We start from the raw sequence: 22,713 nt of genomic DNA, 5'->3' as shown, positions 1-22,713 counted from the left end.
ACGTGTGCCCTTCATTTAAGCATATAAAATTACTTGCACAAGAACAAGCAGCCCCCTTGTGATACTGTAAATCTTCACCGGCCTTTTGTGGTCCAAAATTCTTTGCTCCAAGCCCATTTTGTACTGGCTGGCTAGCAAGTGGCAGCCATTCGCTGCTGCTGCTGGAAGCAGGGTTTACACTTTCTCCCTCCCCATATATATTAACATTTAACTCTGAAAATATAATTGCTTTTGGAACAAATCCTACTCAAGAGGGAAATTGAAGAGCAGCTGATTAAACCCTGAAATGAAATTAAAGCATTAAACCTGGTTAGTTGTGCAGATTTTTTCATTTCAAGTTCACACACTGTTCTCTCTGGAGAACACAGAAGTGTGGTGACCCATAATACGGTAGATTGTTTTCATGTGCTAATAGCTTGGCAAGTGTGAACTTAATATCTGTTTCTAAGACATTCCAGATAGCTCACAGTCATATTGTTAGTTGTCTCTGAAAGTAGCTGCCATTGCACATTAGTCACTATAGTTAACTTCAACATAAAAGCTACAATAAACTAATAACAGTCTTCCTATTTGTTCCTTTCCTTTGTCAGTAACCTGGTTATTGCCTGTCTGCCTTCCTTGGCTAAGCCACATCAATCTAAAACCAAATCTGCTTAGAGGAGACAGCAGACATAGGCGAAGTCACAAAGATGACTTCACAGTGACGGACAGAAATTGGTATTCACATAGATTTTTCATTTTGTTGAATGCCTGGCCTGTATGCAACCAACAGTCCTTTGGAAGTTCAGGTTATCATACTGTGCCTTGTCAAGAAGTGCTATAAAAAGGATGGTAAAGAATTATTATTATTATTATTATTATTATTATTATTATTATTTCTATACTGCACTTCATCAGAGGATCATCACAGGACGGTTTGCAATATAAAAACACAAGGCTCAGCTGTTCCTGTTCTTCCTCCTTCATTACTATGTTCTGCAAAATAGGAAGTCTAAATTCTGTGCCATAATAAATAAATAAAAATTTTATACCCTGCCTATCTGGCTGGGTTTCCCCAGCCACTCTGGGCTGCTTCCAACAAAATATTAAAAACTTCCCTAAACAGGGCTGATGCAGTTGCAAATATTGTATATGCAGATATACTTATTTGTGTAAACTTTTAGCTCCTTTGCTTTCTCTACGATTATTCTATGACTGACTGAATGATTGATAGTTGATTTTAATAGGTTTCATGTAAATGTGTATGTTCTTAACTAAACCTTCCTTTGCATTGTGGTGTCTGATGTTCTTACATTGTCCTTTATAGAAGTGAGCTACATACATACACAGACCACAATATACATTTAAAGCAGTCTTATGCTACTTGAAGAATCCTGGCTTCTCCCAAAGACTCTTGGGAATTGTAGTTTATTAAGCGTGCTGACACTGAACAAGACTACAGTTCCCAGGTTTGTTTTGGGGAAACCGTAGCATAAGTGGTATAAGATTGCTTTAAATGTACTGTTTGGATGTGACATCAATGTGGGTAGTGCTCACATTTTGTATATAAAGGCCACTGAACATTTCTTCAGGACAGAAGTGGGAGAGCTGTAGTCTTCATTTCCACCATATGTCAAAAGTTTCTCGTCTCCGAAGAGCAAGCAGGCTTGATATGGAGCTGAGTTTTGGCCTAGTTCTTTCACTGGTGTGCAAAACCATAACATCTGAGCAATGGGACTAAGAAGGGACACATTGAGCTGAAGCCTGTGAACTGAAATTCAGAAGAAAAGGTTTCAACTAAGAGTCAACAGCTTCTTTACTTAACAGTGGCACATATTTCAGTTTTCAAATTCTTAAGGTATGCTTTGCCAATAAACAGCATCTGTTACAATATTCTTTAAACAATAAAGGAAAGAGTGTAACGAGTTCATTTCTTTTTTAAAACATGGCTAGTTGCTTTTGATTGTTTATAAATAAACTGCATAGATTGCAAACTTTACAAGTTTGCATCTATATAACAAGGGATATAAATTTAAAACTGCTTATATTTATAAAATTCTTTATAAAACCTGGGCCCTGTTGGACTGTTGCTATGCATTAATCTGCCACAAACGTTTTATAAGGACTGCTGTATTACAAAGAATTCTAAAGTAAACAAATTCCTGACAGATGCTGAAGTATTGTGTACTCTCCTCTAATGCTGGATTGGGCAGACGAGACCAGTAGTGGGTCTAACGGTCAAGAAGGCTGCAGGGGGAAATTAGGAACAGATGTCAACCTGGGAAGGTAACCCATCTAGGAGAAGTAAAACTCTGATCCTAAACCTCTGCTGCCTATACTCATGCATGAGAAAGGCTTCAGGGATAAACCATGAGGAAAAATCCATAATTTGTGAATAAATCATGGAAAAAATGAAAGATTGGGCCAGTGTGGAGGTTCTTAAATAGTAACTACCAAAAATGCTGTTCAGAAGAGTGACTATTATGTTTGTTTTCAGACTTGTTCTATGTCAGATTTCTTGCAATGTGCTGAAGCTTGTGTTTATATTATATTCTTTTCATAAAATCGTCTACTGTTAACATAATCATGAATAGTTAATAGGTTTCCATTGTCATTTTGGCAAAATCATGAGAATGCTAGAAGTTTCTAGATATTTCCCCTGTGAGCAAGAACAAACTGGGCCAAGTTAACTCTCTCTTAGCTTTATCTTTCTCATCTTTCTTGTGAAGACAACGAGGATGGGCAGGGTTCCATCTATGTGTGCTGTCTAGTTCCCTTGAAGCATTGGCTAAATAAAGCCATTTTTACAAAATGGGCTCAATAAGGCATTTTTAAAGTGTAGTTTAAAATGCCTTATTGAGTCTACCTTCCATTAGTAGTATGGCTTTCCTAGATTACTGTACAGTAACAGAGTGATGTATGGTGTGGAAGGCATACACTTAAAGATGGCTCTCAGGCAGGAGGTCTAGGCCTTCTCCCTCTCCCTGCTCGTGTCTTGCAAGCAGTGTCAGGGTCCTCTTCTCTGTGCCGCAGCAATTCCTCACCATCTCTGGATACCCTCCCAAGACTTCGAGGTTCACGTAGCCCTGTTCCCCCCTTTTTTGACCCTACTGCTGAATGCGTACACCCCGACTGCAGCAGCGTGGGGAAAACACGTCCGTTTGTAATGACCCACTGGAAGTCCATCTTTAGATATTTCCAATGAAGTAATGATTTACGATAAATCTGTGGCCCTCCCTATATCGATGAATTCCAGTTTCCATCAGCCCTATCCCAGCATGGCTGATAGGAATAATGCAAGTTGTAGTGCCACAGGTTCTCCAACATTGCCATAAAGCTATATCCTACACATGCACATAACATTTTTATTATTGAGGAAAAGCTAGCATCTTTGTAAACAAATGTTTTCTAAAATACTGACACACACACACCCTTACACTGTGCTGGTAAATGTTTGAGTTAATTAGAAGTGCCTACAGCTATAAAACATGAGAAAGGGGGCTGGTGAACATCTGACCCAGGGGTAGGCAACCTAGGGCCCGTGGGCCGGATGCGGCCCAATCACCTTCTCAATCCAGCCCACAGGAGGTCTAGGAATCAGCGTGTTTTTACATGAGTAGAATGTGTCCTTTTATTTAAAATGCACCTCTGGGTTATTTGTGGGGCATAGGAATGCGTTCATTCTCCCCCCCCCCCCAAAAAAAATATAGTCAGGTCCACCACATGGTCTGAGGGACAGTGGACTGGCCCATGGCTGAAAAAGGTTGCTGACCCCTGATTTAACCCTCCTGTGTTAGTTTTGTGTGTAACTCATATGGGAAATAATTTGGGTGGTTTTTTGGGGGTTTTTTTTAACATGAGGAAGCATTCAAAAATGCCCAAACTCCGGCTGTCCACTCTGATATCACACCTTTGTTACCTTGTTCTGCTGATAGTGTAGTCCTTATAGATCTTGTACTGAATAGTTTGTTGGAAAATATATATAGAGTGCTATTGTTCTCTTATAATTGCAATGGCGCCCACCTGAGAGGCTGAAAAAAACCCCTGGAAATCAACCAAAGTACCTGTTAATCTTACTGCAAGGTCAACAAGATCTGGATTATTACATCAATTCTGTGTTTCCTTGGTTTATATTGTTTAGCAATCGTGGTTTGATCTCAGTTTCCTATCAGTTATCCATGCTGGCTTCATTATCTTGTTAAAAATTATTTGTTGATACGACTGATGGACTTAGATGCTTCTTTGAGAGGGCTCCAAATCAAAGATAGATATGATAGACATTTGCTGTATATAAAGTTTCTTAAACAGAAGTTTTAAACTCAGAAAACTTTATCACTGAGCAGTGAGGTACTATATGGCTTGTATATTATGAGAAGGCCAGCTGTGTGGTTCAATTTTGTGAAATTATGCCCCTAGGTATATCTTTGCAACCCCACTCAAAAAATGATTGTACAGGCCTCGTGAAGGAGAATAGCAAGGCAGCTTTTGACCTGCAGATGGTTATTGCTGATGATGATTCCAGTTTGACCTTAAGATCCTTCAGGGAATTTGCAAGAGATTAAAGCTGGAAAGAAAAACAAGCTTCTCTTCTTTACAAAATGATTGCCTTTGAGCTAGAGATCTCCAAGACATACAAACTGAAACAGGATGTTATTTATATGAAGCTACTTTACAAAAATGTTATGGCGATCTCTCAAATAAAGCTGCACGCATCCTTTGTATCTCCCCACCCGCCGCTGATTTTTTTCCTTTAAAAATTCTGAAAATTGCATGACCAGCCATCAACAGCCTGAGCAGCTAGCCTACAAGACTGCCAGCTGCCTTGAATGAACATGGAGCAAGTCCTCCTGGGAATAAGAAGGCTTGATGTCATTCTGTCGCTCTTGGAGAGAATTATGCAGAAAAAAGCACGACTACCCCCTATGCTTACATATGGAGAGCTATGGTTTTTCCCCCCATACAGTTTGGCCTTGGGAGAGATTGAATGCTCTAGGTGGACTTGCTCTGTGTTCATTCAAGGTTAATGGCAGCAATGAGTCCTCTGTGCTAGCTGCTCAGGGTATGAGCAGCTATTTTCAAAAGTTTTAGAGAGAAAAATGGGGATAGAAGAGAGGCAGCAAGGACTAGATTTAATGGGTCTGCCCTTCCTAAGTAGCTGGCTTTACTGATTTCCCCCCTCCCCTTTGTAGCCCCCATGCTCCTTTGAAAATCCCTACCAAACTTTGCAGTTTTTGTGGCTGCAGTGAGAGGGAGTCAGCAGTCTGAAATTGGGGATCTTGCATAAGGGGGTACAATATTTTGGGATTGTTTCCCTCCCACTGTATCTCTGCATGATACATCTCTGGCCACCATGTCTGGTAGGTCCTCCTCATATCCTTGCTAAATTGGGGGGCACCCCTTCTCATTCTGCTCAGAATGGGCCCTTAACTTCTTTCCAAGAGTTCTGTCCTGAAAGCTACACTCTGTGCATTGATTTTTGTAGTCATCTATTTTCTGCATCCAGGATATCTAAAGGACTGTCTTCTCTCCCCAGTTTGAGAGGCTCTTATTTGGGTCGCCCACCCCTACCCCCTGTGGTGGAGTTATCAGAACTGGACCTTCTCAACCAAGGCTTTAGGAATTCCTCTTGTGGGGTGGGGGAAATTAGACTGTCTCCAATTTTTTAGTTTTTTGAGGATGTTTGGTGTGATTTGAGTTCAGAATACAGAGTTCTCTCTGCTGTCGATCAATTCTCTTGACTTAGTGTTTTGTATTTTATTATGTTTTAGTTGTTGCTTTAATATGTGTTTGGTATTTAATGCTAGTGTTAGGAAACCTCTGAAGACACACTGTTCTCCTTGGCCTTGAAATGCTCTTGTTGAGCTGCTGTTGTTTCGTGGTTTACTGCTGGTTTTATCTATTTGTTGTGTTTTATTGTTTGCTTTTATCTGGTAAGCTGCTGTGAGAGGGCTTTTGCCCTAAATATCTTCAATAAATAACTCAAGTAAATAAGCTGCCTCTTAACTCCAAAAGGGTGTGTGTGTGTGTGTGTGTGTGTGTGTGTGTGTGTGTCAGTATTTTAGAAAACATTTGTTTACAAAGATGCTAGCTTTTCCTCAATAATAAAAATGTTATGTGCATGTGTAGGATATAGCTTTATGGCAATGTTGGAGAACCTGTGGCACTACAACTTGCATTATTCCTATCAGCCATGCTGGGATAGGGCTGATGGAAACTGGAATTCATCGATATATGGAGGGCCACAGATTTATCGTAAATCATTACTTCATTGGAAATATCTAAAGATGGACTTCCGGTGGGACATTACAAATGGACGTGTTTTCCCCACGCTGCTGCAGTCGGGGTGTACGCATTCAGCAGCAGGGTCAAAAAAGGGGGGAACAGGGCTACGTGAACCCCGAAGTCTTGGGAGGGTATCCAGAGATGATGAGGAATTGCTGCGGCACAGAGAAGAGGACCCTGACACTGCTTGCAAGACACGAGCAGGGAGAGGGAGAACTTCAATGGCGCTAGAACCAGCGATCCTCCGCTGCTGAGAAGCCTGAGTCCGTGGGTATGTTAGCGGCTCTATTTCCGACAGAACCAACCCTACCAAAATCGATAAGCCTACATAATTAATAAACTTGGTACCAGATGATTAATAAGTGGATTAATACAGTACATCACGTTTAGAAGAAATGGAGGCTCATCAAAAACTTTCTTGTTTTAAAAACAAGCTAAAACAAAAAGAACTGTGAGGTGGACTTACGGTTTTGGACAATTTTAACTATAGTGCTTACATAGCATGAAATTAATAATATTATGTAATCAACAATTGTCCTTTATCATTTGAATGTGACAGTAGCTTCCTTGCCATCTCATTGTTGTAAGGAATAATTCATTGTAAATGGTTGCATTTTCACTTGTACAGCTAATATATATGTGACATAAATATATTTAATGGCAAGTTAAGATGGTAAATAAGAATGCCCGCAGGGCCCATGTTCAGTTTATATATATATATTTGTTCTCAGGGGCACAAATACAAGAATTAGTAAGACTTTGATGTTAGAAAAGGGGAAATAATAGCACTGGATCTGAGCAGAGGAAATTTCACAAAATGATAAGCAGTGCTGTTTAAAACAATAAGAATGACAGTGCAGAGAGAGCTCCGGATTTTCTTTTAATCTCCATTTTTTATTTGTAACAACAAAGAGATGGTGTGCTTAGCATAGCTGTCAAGTTCTCCCCCCCTTTTTGGGGGGAAATTCCCTTATGCTGAATAGGCTTCCTCACAAGAAAAGGGAAAACTTGGCAGCTATGGTGCTCAGGGTGGCCCACTCTTAGAAGTTACCTTCTGAATACCAAATCCTGACAGCAAGAACATAGAGAGAGGTGTTCTTTGTAGTAACTGCACTGCAGCTATAGACTCCTTCAGCCTAGAGACTTACTCAAGCTTGAGCATCCTGTAATAGTGCTTAGTGCTATCAGAAAATTGGGAATTAATTTTATGCTATTTTAGACCTAAGCTGTGTGTATTAAATGTGTTGGTTAAAAAAAACCACAATGTAAAATGCTGTAACCTCCAAATGGGAAGTTATTGTCCTATAGTGAGTGACACACACTCATACTTAAGAGTTACCTAATTTCAGCTACTATTGTATCACGGCGTCCTTGGTTTGCTTGTCCGTTCCTATCTGAATTTCTCAGATAAACTGTATTTCTTTAGATATAATGATAACTGCATGCCTGAATAGAACACATTTCTGCTGTATCTGAGCAACAGGCATGTGTAAAAGTAGAATGAGGTCTGAGTGAATACCAGCAAAATACACATTTTTTTTCTATTCATGGTCCTTCCAACAAGAAAACGTCCGCAACTTACTCGGGATACAGTGAAAGTATCAGTCCCTTGGATGCACACCCTGCAGCAAAATATGCTTTCCATTAAAGTTTATGTAGAAGTGAATGAGCGCTGTGTTAAATGGGTGAGTAGTGATTTGACAGAACATGGTGCATGCTTGCCAATGTTACTCTTCTTAGTCAAGCATCATGCAATAGAGGTATAAGCACCTCTTTGTTAAGCATTCTTTGATACTATTTTTTATCTACTACAATGCTTTTAAAAAATCGATAGTGTATAGTCTGGGGTTTTGTCCTTTCTTATCTAGGATTCAATTTTTGGAGTTTTTGCCTGAAAGACTTTGATTCTTCTAGTTAGTATGTCATATTGTTCAGCTGCTGCTGCTGAAAAATTAAGAGTGCTTCAGTTGATTCTCTTAAAAAGTTCTAGCCTCCTAATACATTTTAGATCTACCTGCGTCCCAATGGGAGGCATCTGCTATGCAGAAAGCTAGGAGCTTGATGCTAGACACACCATCTTTGCATTCAACTCTCACACTTGAGAGAAGATCCTTGGAATTTTCAGTGTCGATTTAGGATTGTGCAGTGTTTTAAGTGGGCCCAATAATGTGAATACCTGCTGAGTAAATCAGTGTTTCTCAACCAGTGTGCCTCCAGATGTTTTGGAACTACAACTCCCATCATTCCTGACCACTGGTCTTGCTAGCTAGGGATGATGGGAGTTGTAGTCCCAAAACATCTGGAGGCACACTGGTTGAGAAACACTGGAGTAAATAACATGAATGTTCTGTAGGTAGGTAGGGACACCCCCCCCAAAAAAAAACCCCATTCCGTAATATTTTGTAGGTATATCTATTTGCATGGATGGATAAAATGTTAATTTCATAAAACTGCATTGTTGTGATGATTCCATTTTCTTTTGAGCCTATGGCCTAGCTAAATTGAAAAGGCCCCTGCCTACAGTATAGAACTAACTGCTTTCGGGTACTGTATTTAGCAGATGTTTGTTCCAGAACACTGAAAAGATTAAACTGTTAGAATCCATAGTGAGCACTCTATGCATGAAAAGAAAATCAGCAAGGCATGCATACCCTCCAGCAACCTGGGAACCAAAATTGGGAAGGTCCTGAGCGAGGCCAAAAATCAAGAGGAATAAATGAGCACATTTCTGTCCGGCACTCTGGCACAAGCCAGGTGACTTGTGTCGGAGCACTGGACTGAAAAAAGGGCCTTTTTCTGGACTGGCATTCAGCTGACATGTTCCAGAGTGCCAGACCAAAAAATGGGAAATTCCAGGATCCAATTAGAAGCTGGGGTTGGCTTCTGTAATTTCAGGCTGTCCCACTAAAATCAGGACTTCTGAGCAGTATGGGCAAGGCAATTGTGCTTAATCTTGAATTGTTTTGTAGGCAGATGAAAGAGGATATTGGGAAATATTTAATGAAGAGGAAATCTTAGTAAAGATACTGAAAAATGAGTATATGTGATTAGATGATATTTTGATGAGGGTTCCTCTGAAGAGATAAATGGTTTTGATAGGTTTAGGATGGTGATGTTGGGTTGCAACTGCTAAGATTGCTGTGACCCTTTGATTGGTGACTAGAATCACAGGTGTAATTTGGGAGTGTATAAGAAACATTGCTTTGCAGCCACCTCCTTATTTTTGAGGCTGACCCTATGCACATTTGTATTTCAATAAAGGCCTATATTTTCATTTGGAGCATGCATCTCTTTATTTTGGGTTCCAGTGAAGGGGTACTTCCAATCCAGGGACTCAGCTAGATTGGTAAAGAAAAAGTGTTTTATATGCATTTTATATGTGATATAACACTGTGACACCAGATGGCGCTGTGGAGTCCCGTATTTCTCTACCCGATTTCCCTGTATGGGTTTACAATGCGTTTAACTGAATCACTTTTCCGATATATCTATATCTAGCCTAGGAACCCCTTTAAATTTCTCCAAAAGTATATAGATAAAAGTCTCAGTCCTGCAAGGTCTGGTGCTGTGCAATTTTCATGCATTTAAAAGGTATTTGTGTCAGATATCCAAAGTGTCTCAAATTCATATTCTTCTCTAGGGATTGCCAACATGGTACCTATGGGTGCCTATAGAGGCTTTCTCTTGCACCCTTGGTGCCCCCCTCTCCCTGCTGAAAATGGAAAGAAGGCTTGTAAGAAGCATTTGATTGTGGCTAACCGAATAGGTTGTGGAGTTTATCCAGTTTGGAAATGGGCCCAAAGGTTGGCAACTGATAATCTTCTCTATTGGACATAATGTGAGCCTGCCTGCTTATTTGCTTCTCTATGTTTTGCATTTACTGAATAAATAATGATATTTACAAGCCTGCAGCTTGGTTTAGAAAACAGGAATGGAAAAGATAAAATTTAATGCATTTCTCATGCCTAGTGCAGTCCTCGTTTTACGAGGTTACATGTGCCTCTTAAACTATGTGAAAGTACATAGGACTGTTAAGATTAAGACCAACATTCTGATAGCCAGTCCTGTGTAGGATTTATGTCTAGATAATCAGATTTATTTAGTATGGTTAAACGGGTTTTAATTCAAGCTATCGTACTTTATTAAATATGGCTTTGTGCATTATGAAATGCGGATTCGTAAGATTTGTGCATTTCCAAGGGGAAATAACCCTACCATCCACCTCTTCTGTAACCTGGTGGAATGGCTGCTGCTAGGTGATGGTTTAGTGAGAGGTAGAGTCAAAGGCCATTAGTGTCTCAGCAGAGCCAGTGGAAATGTTCTGCTTCTTATCTCTTTCTCTGTGGCAGCCGCCTTTGAGAGGAGTTGGGAGGGAGAGTATATCATCTATTAGACAAATGGCAACCACAAGAATGCTAGTTGGTTGTAATTTGTAAAATACAGTGGTACCTCGACTTACGAATGACTCAACGTACGAATGTTTCGAGTTACGAACGGAGCTCCGTCCGCCATTTTGGATGCGGCACGAATAGCATTTTTTTGACTTACGAATTTTTAATAGGGGTTGCTTCGACTTAGGAATTTTTAAAATATTTTTAAAATATTTTTCCCAATAGGCTTCTACTTACGATTTTTTCGACTTATGATGGTCCGTTCGGAACGAATTAAATTCAGAAGTCGAGGTACCACTGTATCTTCGTAGAGTTGTGGTTCAGTCCCTGGAGTTTCACAATTGACTTCAATATAGGATGTAGGCTTTAATTGTTATGGCTCAATCATGAATATATTTTACAAGGAAATAAGCTCTGCTGATTTCCCATCAAACAACATATTCTTCATGTATATCATCTTTCCTCACTGATGCATGCTTCCTAGAATTTTTCATAAGATTACTTGTCTGTTGTTTCCCTTCCCACTAATTGTGACAGCTTCTGTAAGTACACTGCTAACCACTAAAGGATCTTGGCTTATTATAATATGTCAAACTTCCAGTTTGCATTCTTTAGTTGACCACCAGAGGTTTAGCGGAATGCTCTTTCTTCCCACTCCCTTTTGAAATAATTGTACTGTAAGCTTATCCACTTTCATCCACTATTTTCCTCACGCTTTGGTTCCCTCGTAGATCTTGCAGCTATCATTTACCACTACAAAAATGCCCCCATAAGCACTACACAGAGCTAGCAATTTACCGTACTGTAGGAGTTTCGTGAATCATAAAATACGGGAAGGCAATCACATCACTCCCTCTTTTTTTTTTAAAAAAAAGGAAGTCATTTCAGCTTTCACAATGTCAGCTAGCTTCATAATGTGCACTGCTAACTATATAGAATCAGCACACAGGGCTCTGAGTTCCTTTCTGCTGCTTTTAGTGAAAGATTAGGGTGGCCAACATTTAACTGCTTTTGTTCCTTTTGTCGTTGCATATGGAAAGTTCATTAACACCATATCAGTGACTTAGATTTTAGGTTAAGCTAATAGATGTGACACATAGGCAAGCAGAATCTTAAAATAACAGCCTATACAACCGTAAGATAAAAATTTTCTTATTAAAAATGTGATTAAAAGTGTATCATAATTTACTTTCCTTAGGCAAAAGCCGCAGGTTTTCTGCAGGTGCTGTTTAGGTTTTTAGATATTTGTCCTAACTAGAGTTGGGGGAGAAATTTGATTCAGTTCACATTTATAATAATAATAATAATAATAATAATAATAATAATAATAATAGTTATTATTATTAATTTATTTATACCCCGCCCATCTGGCTGGGTTTCCCCAGCCACTTTGGGCGGCTTCCAACAAAAAAATAAAATACAGTAATCTATTAAACATTAAAAGCCTCCTAAACAGGGCTGCTTTCAGATGTCTTCTAAGAGTCTGGTACTGTAATTGTTGTTCTCTTTGACATCAGATGGGAGGGCGTTCCACAGGGCAGGCGCCACCACCGAGAAGGCCCTCTGCCTAGTTCCTTGCAGCTTGGCTTCTCGCAACGAGGGAACCGCCAGAAGGCCCTCGGTGCTGGACCTCAGTGTCCAGGCAGAACGATGGGGGTGACGCTACCTAATTCACACTTTCCAAAACATAGCCATCCTTTAACATCCTTTCTCTGAATTTTGCATTGCACTTCTCCAGCCAAAGAATGAACCAACTGAGTGAAGCCAATGGCTCATCTAGTCCAGCATCCTGTTTTCACAGTGGCCAACCAGATGCCTGCTTGGAAGCCTGCAAACAGGACATGAGCACAACAGTACCCAGAACACTTGCAATTCCCAGAAACTGATATTCAGAGGCATAATGCTTCTGACAGTGGAGGTAGAACATAGCCACTGTGGCTAGTAACAGTTGATAGCCTTGTCCTCCATGAATTTGCCCATTCCTCTTTTAAAACCATCCAGGTTGGTGGCCATCACTGCCTTTTTGTGAGCGCGAGTTCCATAGTTTAGCTATGCCCAGCATGAATAAGTACTTTCTTTAATTCATCCTGAATTAAGCAGAATTAAACTTCATTGGATGTCTACAAGTTCTGGTATTATGAGACGGAGAGATAATTTTCTCTATCCGCTTTTTCCATGCCATGGAAACTTGATACCAGGGTTCCAGGATCTCTTTACACCTTGGACACACCAATGAACTTCTGCCCACCAAGGAGATATCTGTATATGTGACCCCCCCCCCTGACCATTAGGTACAGTCGTGACTGACTCTGGGGTTGCAGCACTCATTTTGCATTATTGGCCAAGGGAGCCGGCGTACAGCTTCCAGGTCATGTGGCCAGCATGAACAAGCCGCTTCTGGCGAACCAGAGCAGTACACGGAAACACCGTTTACCTTCCCGCTGTAGCGGTACCTATTTATCTACTTGCACTTTGAGGTGCTTTCAAACTGTTAGGTTGGCAGACGCTGGGACCGAGCAATGGGAGCTCACCCCGTCACGGGGATTCGAACCGCCGACCTTCTGATCGGCAAGCCACCCGCATCCCTAGGTATATGTGACAGACAGTGCTAAATACTGGGGTGGGGTGGGGAGAAACCTGCACCTCTGTTGGCAATCTGCAGAATTGTTTTTGTAGTTTAAGTTACTTTAGGGACAGTCTAGGTTTTCTTTAGGTAAAGGAAAAGAGGGGCAAAAACGTGTACAAAAATATACATACTATGCTAAAGTGCATAAAAATGCATAGTGAAAATAGCATTAAAATGCATTATATTAAGGGAAATTGCTTTGAAAAAATATTTGCATTAGGTAAAATTGCACACAGAAAGGATATATTAGGAGAAATTCTCCCTAAAGTGCTGATGAATTTTCATGAGAACTTTTTTAAAAAATATGCATGCTGATGTGCACATTTGGAAGAACTGATCTTAAAGATTGGAAAAATAAGAAACCAGAATTGACCAATTTATCCATCCCTAGTTCCAACTCAAGAGCTTATTTCCCTGATTAACTGATGCTTATCAGGAGTATGAAGTAGGAGCTTTCTGAGTTTTCCTTCCTCAAAAGGAGAAAGGGGTGAGGCAGCCAATAAAAGCATGGTGGGGCACTGCCACTCACTTTACCTCTAGCCAGTAGCATCACTGCTGCTTCTCAGGAGACAGAGAACCCTTGCATAATTGGTGGTCCCACTGTAAATAGGATTGTGCATGCAGCCTAATTTGCATGCAGGCTGTTTCAGGTTCATGAGAGCCTGACTTGCTACTAGGGTCAGCTGAACACATTTATGTTGTGATCTAAAACCTTTCTCAAAAATTCATTGGATGGGGCAATCTATATTGCTCCCATCTACAGACATTTGATTCAGATACCACACCACACCGGATGCATGTGCATGCATGGAAGGAGAAGAACTGTCTCTTAAGAACATACGAGAATTTTTGAGATTGTGTACTTAAAGATTTTCCGGGTCATGGTTGCTGAATGGATGTGTGTGTGCCTTTGGTATGGATTCCTCTGAATGCATCTCTTTTTTATATCATGAACTAGGTCTCACATTATGGTACACCATATCTCTTAGTAACATCTGTTCAAAAATAAGGTGCTTGGCTGGTTTTTTTGTTTGAAGGAATTGAAAGCGCAGATTATTTTCCTCCAATTGTAATTGGATTTTCAAACACGACACCATTGATGGGGTGAGAGGAATAAAAACCTTGGCAAGCATGAAGTGGGGCATTTTGAACTGACACAGAGTGATTTCAATATGTGTAGCAGAACAATATATGCTTTTTGAGAAACAACATATCCTTTGCAGCTGAAAATAAATGCACAGAAACAAAACCCTGTCACTCACAGTGATTTTTACAAAAAAAGGGCCTCTGTAACGGGTTCAGTTTGTTATTTCTAAAGAAGAAATTATGATGTTTTCTTCCATCCTATTGCATTCCAAGTTGGAAGTGGAAGGCAATTTGACATATTTCCAAACAGATGAATGCTCTTTGTATAGAGGGCATGCCCCTTTAGTAACGAAGCCTTGAAAATTATAAGTGAAATGTGAATAATCAGCTTGTGTTTTGTGAAAGGCCCTGATTATTCCTTGAACCAGAAGATTTGTTTATAAACTCATCAGTTACAAGGTAACCTTCCTATTTCAAGGGTCCCTGGAGAATATGACATGCTGGTGACTTATGCCCTGATGTTGTTGCTAGAATGAAGTTCTACCGCCATTTGCAGCAATGAGGTATTTGCCCAGCTATGTCTCCCTGAAGCATGTTCTTTTGGCCTTTGGCCTGTGGAGTTCTGCAGAAACACAGCCATGACCTCTTCTTACTTGTTACAACCACAAATTATTAATTAGCCTCTGGTTCCAACTCCAGCAACTGTTGCAGAGCAGTTGAAATGTGGCCTTTTGGAAAGGGATTACACTGGTCATAGCAATGCTACAAAGCTCTTTTAAGGACTGCTGTAAAACCACTCTACAAACTCACATTCACAGACTTTCTTCTTCTTCTTCTTCTTCTTCTTCTTCTTCTTCTTCTTCTTCTTCTTCTTCTTCTTCTTCTTCTTCTTCTTCTTCTTCTTTAATGTGGCATCTTCTTCGAAGTAGATCATGCCTACAAGACTCACTCTCAGGAAGTTGTTTAGTGGGTGAGCATGTGGAGATGTTTACTATGGTTGGTGACTTCTCAGAGGCCGTGATGTTGTGCTTCTAACAAATGAAGCAAGTGAAGCTTTTCATGGCATATTGATAAACTTAATGGAAAAGCTTCACCTGCTTAATTTGTGTATGCCACACTATACAGTAAAAGGTAGAAGATTGTTGTTAAAAGATGGCGACCCTAGTCTGTATTTCAGACACACTGCTTCACAGCTGTCAGTCGTCAAGTGTCAACCAGTCCTGGAGTTTCCATGATGATGATGTTGTTTAGTCGTTCAGTTGTGTCCGACTCTTCATGACCCCATGGACCAGCGCATGCCAGGCACTGCCTCCCGCAGTTTGGCCGGACTCATGTTGGTGGCTTCGAGAACACCGTCCAACCATCTCGTCCTCTGTCGTCCCCTTCTCCTTGTGCCCTCCATCTTTCCCAACATCAGGGTCTTTTCCAGGGAGTCTTTTCTTCTCATGATGTGGCCAAAGTATTGGAGTCTCAGCTTCACGATCTGTCCTTCCAGTGAGCACTCAGGGCTGATTTCCTTAAGAATGGATAGGTTTGATCTTCTTGCAGCCCATGGGACTCTCAAGAGTCTCCTCCAGCACCATAATTCAAAAGCCTCAATTCTTTGGCGATCAGCCTTCTTCGTGGTCCAGCTCTCACTTCCATACATCACTACTGGGAAAACCGTGATGTTAATATGACCCAATTGTATTGGCCCAATACAGATGACCAGCTCACTAAGCAGTAAGGTTTTCCCTGAGAGAAGTCCAAAAGTGGAGACTTGCTCTAACCCATAATAAAATAATTTAATGTCCTAATGCTCAGATTACTGCAGTGTGCTTGAGGTTTGCTGTAGGAATGCCTCTAAAGTTATTTTTCTTGTATGTGGTGCATGATAGTATTATTGTATGGTAGTATTTGGTGTAGTGATGCAACTGTATCTTGGGGAGCAGTGCCAGAAAATAAGATAAGTCCTGCTAGCATAGATCTGGGCATGTTATTAGTACAGGTACCTCTACTTGTAATCCATTTCATTTGCAGCATCCTATATGATACACCTGGAAGCTTTTGCTTTTTGGGTTAGTGATGCAACTTCAGTACTACCCAAGGTTCGTCCTCAAATTACCGTATTTTTCTGTCTATAGGATGCCCCCATGGATAAGATGCCCCCTAATTTTCGGGACTCAATATTAAGAAAATGGGGGGGGGAGATTGTCCAGAATGGGAGGAATGCCGAAAAAAAGCTCACCCAAATTACAAACACTTGCAATTGAACACAATGCAGAAGCCTCCTATCACATTTCCAATCGACACCAGCCGCTGCCAATCGCATGCCAATCACATGCCCAATTGCTGCAGCAGAGCCCAATCAGCATCGACCAATTGTGAGTGCATATTCTCGCAGCAGCGACCAATCACAAGCGGACATTGTCGCAGCAATAACACCAGTAACAATCTATTACTCAAGACAGAAATCATTTCCCTCTGCTCTACCCATGTATAAGACTACCCCAATTTTAAGCATTGTTTTAAGGTAAAAAAAATAAAAATCTTATAGACGGTAAAGTATGGTAGTTTCTGTGATGTTTCACTACTGCTAGGGCATGAATCAATCAACAGTGTGATATAGAAATTGCTTATTGTGAGTAATAATGTTTCCTAGCCGATGCTGTTATATGACACTAATCACTTCAGGCTACCATATACTCTGAATGAACTCTCCTATTTCTCTGGAGAGGACTCCTCACATTCTGTTTTTTATGTATGTTTCATGTTTGTGGCTTTAAATCACAACAAAATAAACTGTGTTTTGAAATGCATTCTGTTCCATGGTGCTCTTGCTCATAAGCTTGAACAGGCCAATATTGTATTCTGATGTTAGAAAAAGAATTGTACAGTATTTGTATGTTAACCTGCAATTTATGTATCTACTTTCAAGCTAGTTTTAGGTTAGTGTCATATTAGAAGTAGAATGGCTCTCATTCACAGACATTTGCCTTGATCTACAAAAGGAGATTTGTATGTGGATGCAGGCTTCCATGTATGTGGCTGATAAATATAGCTATGAGTATTCATATTGCAAAGTTCCTCTGAGCCCAACTGAACTGTTTGGATGTTCTTTTTGATCTAGATTAAGGGGAAGTAACATGAAGAAGTTATCTTCAGGGTGCAATCAACATGTTAAAATTGGTCAATTTTCTGTTAGCAGTGCAATGGATTGTTGTTGTTCTTTTCGGATATAGGTACTCCAAGACTGAAACTTGTTTTGTAGGACCAGAGTTCCCCGAGATTCCCCATCTTCTCTGGCTGTCCCTATCTAAACGGATATAGCAGTTCCTGTATTTTAGAACCAATGTTGTACCCTCCAGATGGATTTGAACTGCAACTTCCATCTTCCCTGACCACTGGCTACACTAGTCAAAGATTATGGAAGTTGTAAGCTAGCATCTGGAGGACTCTACCTTGGCTACCCCTGTCTTGAGATATAGGTTGGGGCCTTCCCATAGGTCAGTGGATATAATTTTGCTTCCCACCTTTATATTCTGAATCATATTTGGGAGCAGGAAACATTCCATTCATAACAGCAACAAGTGCTTCAGCAACTTTTTAGTGGTTCCTCCATGCCTGTGTTTTTAAAATATTGGGAATTAAATTATCAAGTGCCTGAGGTCGAGTGAAGATGTAAACCAGCTGTAGATCTAATGCATTTTTTGTCATTAAGCTTATATACACAAATGAAAGACTATAATTGTCACTGTTTGTGGAATGGAAGTAGCAAGCCAGATATACCTGTAAAGTAAAATATACACACATCAGCATTCATGCCAAAACAAGATTGTTTACCAGATTCTTTTAGGTGTTTAGATACATGAACACTTGTTCTAAGTATGCTGAAATGGAAAAAAGAAATCATGTTCTGGTCTTCTCAACTCTTGAGATACAATGCGAGGAATACAATGGAAAGATGGCACCCACATATTTAGCTCTGAATATTTTATCTTAAGACGAAGCATGCAATTGTGTTGACAGTGCCCTTTCCTAATGTAAGTTGTCTGGATTTGTTTGTTCTTCATGCACTTTGCAGTTATGACACTTGCTGTTTCCACTCCACTTGTGCTCTGCATTGTGTGGCTTAATTGGTCTAGGGCAGCTTTGTGTCTCTTCATTAATTTATGTTGTCACAGTGACTAAACATTATTTCATCTTGTGTAGTTTAAGCAAGTTTAGGTTAACATTCTTGTTTAGATAGTTTGATTAAATTACTTTAAATGCTTAAAACATTTTTAGTACACGTACAAATAATATTTTTAAAGTGAAGAATACACAATATAATAAATCATATTCTACAGATGTACATCAGTATATCTCACTGGTTAATGGATGGTTAGAGTACCTTTTCTTATTGTAGATGAGCTTTAAGGACCACTTACTGATGGCGAGTTGTGACCGCAACCCGGCATGATCGCAGTCCAAGCCAGGGACAACTTTTGGTCCCACATTGCCTTGGAGGGGACAACACTCCCTTCTCCTCTGGCCAGGCAGGTTGCTGGTGCATGCATTTAAATGGACCTATCATGGGCAAGCAAAGGGGCATGGCTTGTATTGTGGACCTGAGTGAAGACTTCAGCCCCTAGTCTTTACTTGGGTCTGCCCACAAGGCATATAAAGAAGCATCACCCAGACTCAACAGCTCAGTTGGACCTGGATTCCCTACCCTTCCATCCTATGTAGCATATGGTCCTGCCTGAAGGTGAGCAGGAAGGTCCTTCATAAGACCTTGATTTGGAAATAGTTGGTTGCATATTCAGAACCAGGGAGAAATTTGTCTGCAGGCAAATTGAGCTTGTCGGGCAGTTTTGCCTACCTCATGGCGGGTATCCTTTGGCTGGATCCTTAATCTAGGAGTGGGTAGGGGAGCTAGGAGCCCACCCACTCCTGCTTCAGGCAATTGAGGTTAACCCATTAAAGGGGTCCAGGTGGAGGTGCTCTCTAGATGTCCAAAAGGAGGCCGATGGGCCATAGAAACACCCCCCCCCCCAAGCTGAATGATGGTCTTAGAGGGATCACCCCTATTGGATGTATGCCACATAGAGATTCTTAACCCAGGACAGACTTTGCAAAGTATTAAACCAGCAGTCGGGCTGAATGATTCAGCATACAGTGGTACCTTTGGTTATGAACTTAATTCGTTCCGGAGGTCTGTTCTTAACCTGAAACTGTTCTTAACCTGAGGCACCACTTTAGCTAATGGGGCCTCCCGCTGCCACCACGAGATTTCTGTTCTCATCCTGAGGTAAAGTTCTTAACCCGAGGTACTACTTCCAGGTTAGCGGAGTCTGTAACCCAAAGTGTTTGTAACCTGAGGTATTTGTAACCCGAGGTACCACTGTACATACCCACTGCCTATGTCAAAGCCTACTTACATCTGTAATCAATAAAGTTGTGGTCTATTTGAACCCAAGATGTTTGTCCAGTGTGTCTATTGTATCATCCCATGCTTTGGACCTTGCTGGCCGCAGGTCTCCTGCGCCTGATCCCGCAAGCTTCTCTTGCAAATGATGTGTCATTGCTTATTTTATGTGCTACATTCAGATGTTCAAAAATCCTGTTTTCCTTTTCTCTAAGGACAATAGGAAGTTGGAATGATCCCAGCAGAGTTGCTCAAAGTTTTAAGAAATGCAGATGAGATTTGTTTGGTCATATAAAAATGCTAACTCTGCCACTCTTGCTTTATTTTTAGACTGGCCTTTTCTGTCCCCACCAGTCAAGAATCTACCATTTCTTCGAATAGGCTAGGCACCCCCATGAACGTAACAAATGTATCAGGAAATGGCACTGCTCCCTGGGCCCACAGATCCCGAATTCACCTCATATTCTTACAACAACTTGGAGACACTTTGCGAAGTGCAGGCAAAGAAAGGATTCTTCTACAAAAAAGCCACACTTCTGCATCCTGGGGAAGACTTGTGTTGCTTTGCCCACCGAGAGGACCAAACTGGGTATGTGATCATCAATGTAGGTGGCATCAAATACAGAATCCCATGGACCACATTAGAGAATTGCCCCTTGACCAGGCTTGGAAAATTAAAATCGTGCAACAACTACGAAGAGATCATGGATATCTGTGATGACTATGATGTCAATTGCAACGAGTTTTTCTTTGACCGCAACCCGTGTGCCTTCAGGACCATCATGACTTTTGTGACGGCTGGGAAGCTCAGGCTCCTGAGAGAAATGTGTGCCCTCTCTTTCCAAGATGAGCTGGTTTACTGGGGGATAGAAGAGGAACACCTGGAGTGGTGCTGTAAGAAAAGGTTGCGACAAAAAGAGGAAGAGATGGTGGAGGCTGCACTGTTTGAAGAGGAAATGCTAGCTAGTGAAGAGCCGCAATGTGCCTTTGAGGACAGTAGCCGTTTGCAGTTCTGCATGAGAAAGCTCAGGGATATGGTAGAAAATCCTCACTCGGGGATCCCTGGAAAGATCTTTGCTTGCATATCCGTTTCCTTTGTTGCCATCACTGCAGTTAGTCTCTGTATTAGCACCATGCCAGATCTCAGAGAAGAAGAAGATCGGGTAAGTGAACAGAAATGCATTTTATAAAAAGTAATGATGCTGAAAATAACAGTGTTGGTGACGTTTCCACCTCATCCCCAGCATACATCCTGATAAGTCCATGTTTGGTGCATCAGCTTATGTTTTCTATAGGTGAAACCTAGTACATTATTATGGAGATACTAAATTTCTGAATATTGGAGAGAAAGAAATTTGGTTAACAAAAGAAACTTCCTCCCCCAAACTAAGGCCAAAAAAAGAAAGAAAGAAAAAACTGCCTAGCTGGCCTATTATGCAGAGAAAGGTACTGTGTGCCCATATCAACGTTTATTATAATAGGAACATTGCTGTTTAAGTATCATCTGTGTAAAGGAGCCTCGCTGCTAGATTCTCTCTTTTTTTTTCTCAACTTACAAGTGAAAAACTGTTGCAATTAATGAAATTTTAATAGGAATATGTGGTTCAGTAGTCTTGAATTGGACACCGTGTTAGAGGAGGAAGATTTGTAGGTATTAAGCATTATAACTCATACAGAGAACTTGATACTGTCGGATTTTTTATTTTTTATTTTTATTTTTGCATTATATTACACATACTTTATTACACTTCTTGTTTTCCTGTTTTCTGCAACAGCCATGGTAGGAGATGCATATGAAAACAAGTACCTTGTTTTAAGAACTGGGAACTAGAAGCCTTACTTCATAAAACAAGCACAAACCTTGTTTCACACCCAACTGGCAATTTTACTAAAATGGTTTCTGTTGTTTATAAATCATTTTGATATATAATCTACTGTAACTAAGTGAAGCAGTTTAGGCTATAATTTTAGGATCCAAGAAGTCAGAAATCTGTGCCCTGGTAAGTCATAAGAATATGTGAAACTGCCTTTAACTAAGTCAAACAGTTGACTCATATATACCTGGACTCGGCTCTCTAATGCAGTGCTCTAGCCACTCAATGTGTACAAAACTGCATATACTGGGGTGAAGTGTCCATAAGAATGTGTATATTAGTGAAAATAAAATTCAAAAAGGTATTATCTTAGGGGAAATTGCATACAAACGTGTATGTTGGGATAAATTCTCATGCAAATGCTGGTTAATTTTCATGAGGACTTAAAAAAAAATCTCAGACTAATGTGGAAATGTGAAGAACTGAACCTAGGGTTAAAAAAATGAGAAACTAAAGTTGACATATTTGTGCATCCCAACCATCTTCATCTGTTTTGGTAAACCATACCTACAAAAATAATAGGAAGTGCTAAAGTACCCTTTGTTGCTGTTGTTGTTGTTTAGTCGTTTAGTCGTGTCCAACTCTTCGTGACCCCATGGACCAGAGCACGCCAGGCACTCCTGTCTTGTACTGCCTCCTGCAGTTTGGTCAAACTCATGTTCGTAGCTTCGAGAACACTGTCCAAACTCCATGGACAAAGACAACAGGCATATAAAAGTACCCTTTACCACAACTAATAGCTGGGACATAGTGCTATAAGGACTTGTGAGAATACTATACCCAGGCTAATATGCATTTAGCAATTGCCACAGTGTGGAAGCAGCTCTTGTCAAACTGCAACCTTGCAAAGAAAATGACAGCCTAACATTTAGGCAATTGGTTGCTTCATAACCTTTGTTGAGAAAGCTTCTGTCAATTTGTGTCTTTTAAATAGTAGCGCTGGGACTAACAGAAGAGCAGGGTGGAGGGAATGCCTTTGCCAGTATTGGCACAGAAGAGCGAGCCAAAGCCAAAGCTCGCTCCAGTTGTATGTTTTCAGTCAAAATGATTGGTTGCTGCTTAGTTTCATGCAGTAGGTCACTCATG

At 40.5% G+C, this 22,713-nt stretch overlaps 1 protein-coding gene across 2 annotated transcripts in view; it reads left to right on the top strand.

The window, feature by feature from the left end:
• The window catches only part of KCNG2 (potassium voltage-gated channel modifier subfamily G member 2), a 48,542-nt gene that overhangs the window by 15,094 nt on the left and 10,735 nt on the right, over positions 1-22,713 (top strand). For both annotated transcript variants that reach the window (XM_035125801.3, XM_088676259.1), the window contains exon 2: positions 20,084-20,916. In XM_035125801.3, coding sequence (XP_034981692.1) covers positions 20,161-20,916 — 756 coding nt within the window. In that variant the 5' untranslated portion in view covers positions 20,084-20,160. The remainder of the gene's footprint in view (positions 1-20,083; positions 20,917-22,713) is intronic.

Source organism: Zootoca vivipara, chromosome 8, assembly GCF_965207765.1.
Source record: "Zootoca vivipara chromosome 8, rZooViv2.hap1.1, whole genome shotgun sequence".
Lineage (NCBI taxonomy): Eukaryota > Metazoa > Chordata > Lepidosauria > Squamata > Lacertidae > Zootoca > Zootoca vivipara.
Note: the sequence above shows the minus strand (reverse complement) of the source record. Positions and strands in the feature narration are given on the sequence as shown.